The sequence below is a fragment of the Benincasa hispida genome, chromosome 1 (genome assembly GCF_027475165.1).
Source record: "Benincasa hispida cultivar pf3 chromosome 1, pf3_genome.v1.1, whole genome shotgun sequence".
Taxonomy (NCBI): domain Eukaryota; kingdom Viridiplantae; phylum Streptophyta; class Magnoliopsida; order Cucurbitales; family Cucurbitaceae; genus Benincasa; species Benincasa hispida.
This window is the reverse complement of record NC_143478.1, coordinates 82,324,557-82,327,879: the sequence shown is the minus strand read 5'-3', so window position 1 is coordinate 82,327,879 and position 3,323 is coordinate 82,324,557. Positions and strand designations below refer to the sequence as shown.

The window sequence follows — 3,323 nt, the reverse complement described above, 5'->3', positions numbered from 1 at the left end:
TTGAAGAAAATGACGACATCACTATACAACAATTTTGTTCGAAAGATAATCTGACAGACTTATTTACAAAAGCATTACTAACCGCAACTTTTGAAAAATTGGTGCACAACATTGGAACGCGACGACTCAGAGATCTCAAGTGATGTTTTTGTGAGGGATAGTAAATATATTGTATTCTTTTAGGAGTATGTATTATATCAAATATGTACTTTTTTTCGTTTACTAGAATTTTTCTCATTGGGTCTTTCATAGTAAGGTTTTAACGAGACATATTTCATATATATATATATATATATATATATGGATATATAAGGGGGAATATTATAATTCATGCTTGGTGTCCATATAAGTCCACATCCTATTTGTCACTTTGCCTATAAATAGTGTCATTTGGTGGATCTTAAAATGATGCACGTTGGTGAGAATTCCACTAATTTTCATATCTAATTTTATAATTTTAGTTATTTTATTTTATTTTATATTTATTTATTATTATTATATTATATAATATTTTTTTCTATATCCGTATTCCTATCGTGCTCCTCAATTTCACAATAATTTTAACAAGTTTCAAACACATGTGACCATTTGTATAAATGATGGGAGAGAGACGGAGAGAAGTAGAAATATCTCCTTAAAGATTCAATAACCCAATCCTCAAACAATTTTATGGAGAACCAAAAAATAAAGGCCATTAACATCTCAACACAAACATTGACAATCCCTTTCATTGGTTAAGGTAATGTTCTCCAAAATATACAACAAACACCTCTCTCTTTCTCACACATTACTAATCAAACAACAGTGCTCTCTCTCTTTTTAAGCAACACTGAAAGAACTAGCTGCACCCTCCACAAACTTCCTTGCTCCTTTAAACCACCTCTTGTCTCCTGCTTGTGCCTTGCAAATGTAAAGCTTTCCATCACTCACAGTTGCTGTGATCAGCTGGTGCTTCCCACCCTCATCTCCATCTGCTGTTCTTGTCAACACAGACAAGAAGTAGTATGGCTTTCCTCCCACTTCCAACACCGAACTCTCCAATACATTCGCCGTTGCTACTGCGTCCGGGTCGAATCCACCCTGATCAATTTTAAGACGTGATTGAGTGAAATCGGAGTGTTTTGATTCAGGTTAATCGAAATGCAACATTTAGAGTTGTTATTTGGACCAAAAACAAAGGAATGAGTAGTTCAAGCCTAATTGGAAAATTTAGATCACGTTTAATTATGATTTCGTTTTTAGTTTACAAAATAGACCATTGTTAAGCAGGTTTCTGTTTAAGTTTGTATCAGCTGCAATGACAATGCATCATTTGTTAACTCTATAATGTGCTTTTTGTAAAATTACCTCAGAAGCAGTCTTTCCAAAGTAGGCTTGTTTTCCCAGCAAATAGTCAACCTGGCCAATGTGAAGCATGTCAATTAAATCTTCTTGTCTAGTTTCAGACCAAATCTGACATGAAGTTAACATTCACATAGTCTAACAGCCAACAAGGTTTCCAAACATCAAGAATTTTAGTGGCTGTTGGGAGTTGTTTTTTTCTTCTCCTAAGAAAAAGAGTTCGTTTGCTTATGTAACTATTCTTAAAAGTTCGTGTGTTTGATTCTTGCCTATTAAGAATAACAGTAACTAAAGGAATTCTCACTTCAAGAAGCATAAGCCTGCAATTAATGATTCCAAGTAGACAGTGAAATTAACTTTTACAACCCACTCCACTATACTTCAAATTTTTAGTCCTACAAAATCCACATCCTCAACTAACCCGAATATACTTAAGTAAGAGCATATTTGAAAATGATTTTTAAAGTACTAAAATCACTTTTATCATGTACAAAATTACTGTAAATATTTTTTTTAATTATTCAAAATAAATTTAATGTTCGGCTTTACACATTTATACGCAATTTTCATACTACCAAAATTGATTTTGAATTATTAAAAATATGATACGTGATTTTAAACCTGAAATAAATTATTTTAAGTTTTTAAATATTTCAAAATCAATCTCCCGATTGTCAGGCAAAGGTATTGTAAGGACTATATAACAGGTGAAAATAGAGTTGAGAGTTGAAATGTGAGGGAGAGTGTTACATTGGAAAGGAATTCTTCCGGGGAGCCAAAGTCTTTGATGGATTTCTTGTCAGTTGGGTTGATAATTACACTAAGATTGCTATTGGAATCAAAGTTGTCTTCATATCTAAGAACTTGGCCTGGGAATTCCCTTTCTTTGCTTGGATTCCACTTGGAAGGAATTGAAAGCTTGAATCCATCTCCATTGTATGGCAAGTAGTCTGTGTTGGTCTTTGGCTTTCCAAACACATTAGCTGCAATTTAAATATCAATGAAAAACCAGTCTTCCATTACAAACAGACTATGCTAAGAATCAAATCCCATTCCCAAAAACAGCCTAGATAGAGTAATCAATCAAAAGATTACAAAACAGAATTTCTCTTGCTACTGATGAGAATAAGAAATGAGGAGAGTTCAAGTAGAACTTCACCAACACTAATTCAATACATATTATTGGAATTTCATATAATTCAACAAAATGATTGTTTAGAGTATACATTTGTGAGTTCCGCGTGGGTTTCAACATACAAATCAAAAGAAATCAAGAACAGTTTATTAAATTACTTCCTCAAGAGGGATCTCACGATTAGAATTGCAATTACTTAATACTAAAATTTTCAAGAACCATCCAAAATTCAGCTAAAACAAAACAAACAAAATCAACACATTGCTTAGGGTTTCAAGTGAATTGCAGAAGATGTTTGAGGGTGAATTCGATTACCAGCTTCTCCATAGGCAGCATCAGCCGGAGAAACCTTGGAGCCAAGAGCGGCGGCTCCGATGAGGACGGTGAGAGCCAATCGGCGAGAGACAACGGCGCCGTCCTCCTCCTGAGCTGCCTGCTGCTTCTGGGCACGGCAGACGAGCAGCTGTGCAGACTTGGGTGGGGCCACCTGGCGTGGGGAAGACGATGATCTTCCGGCAGCGGCGGCGGTGAGGGCGTGGTGGTGAAGGAAACAAGAGGTGGAAGCCATTGTTGGAGCTTGGAGTGAATGAGAATGGTGAATTGTAAAATGAAATGGAAAGTGGGAAGTGGGTATAGAATAATGTTTCGAGGGATTTGTGTATGTGTGTGGAGGAAAATGGTTGGAGTTTGGATTGGGGAAGAAGAAGAAGAAGGGATAAGATTATTGATTTTCGGATAAGGTTTTATAGGTTCTGATTGGTGCCATTTGTACATTTGCTGCACAGTCAGCAATATTTGAGAACTCTGCCTCTCTTCCCACTCACTAACTCATTTTTGTCCTCAAGTA

General features: G+C 35.7%; 1 protein-coding gene across 1 annotated transcript; it reads right to left on the bottom strand.

Moving 5' to 3' along the window:
* Positions 1-702: 702 nt before the first annotated feature.
* LOC120085183 (oxygen-evolving enhancer protein 2, chloroplastic) lies at positions 703-3,078 on the bottom strand. The gene is made up of 4 exons (XM_039041072.2): positions 2,792-3,078; positions 2,092-2,324; positions 1,348-1,398; positions 703-1,080 (listed from the first exon to the last, which is right to left on the bottom strand). The coding sequence occupies exons 1-4, from the start codon at positions 3,042-3,044 to the stop codon at positions 820-822; spliced, it is 798 nt and encodes a 265-aa protein (XP_038897000.1). The 5' UTR covers positions 3,045-3,078; the 3' UTR covers positions 703-819.
* Between the last annotated feature and the right edge of the window lie 245 nt (positions 3,079-3,323).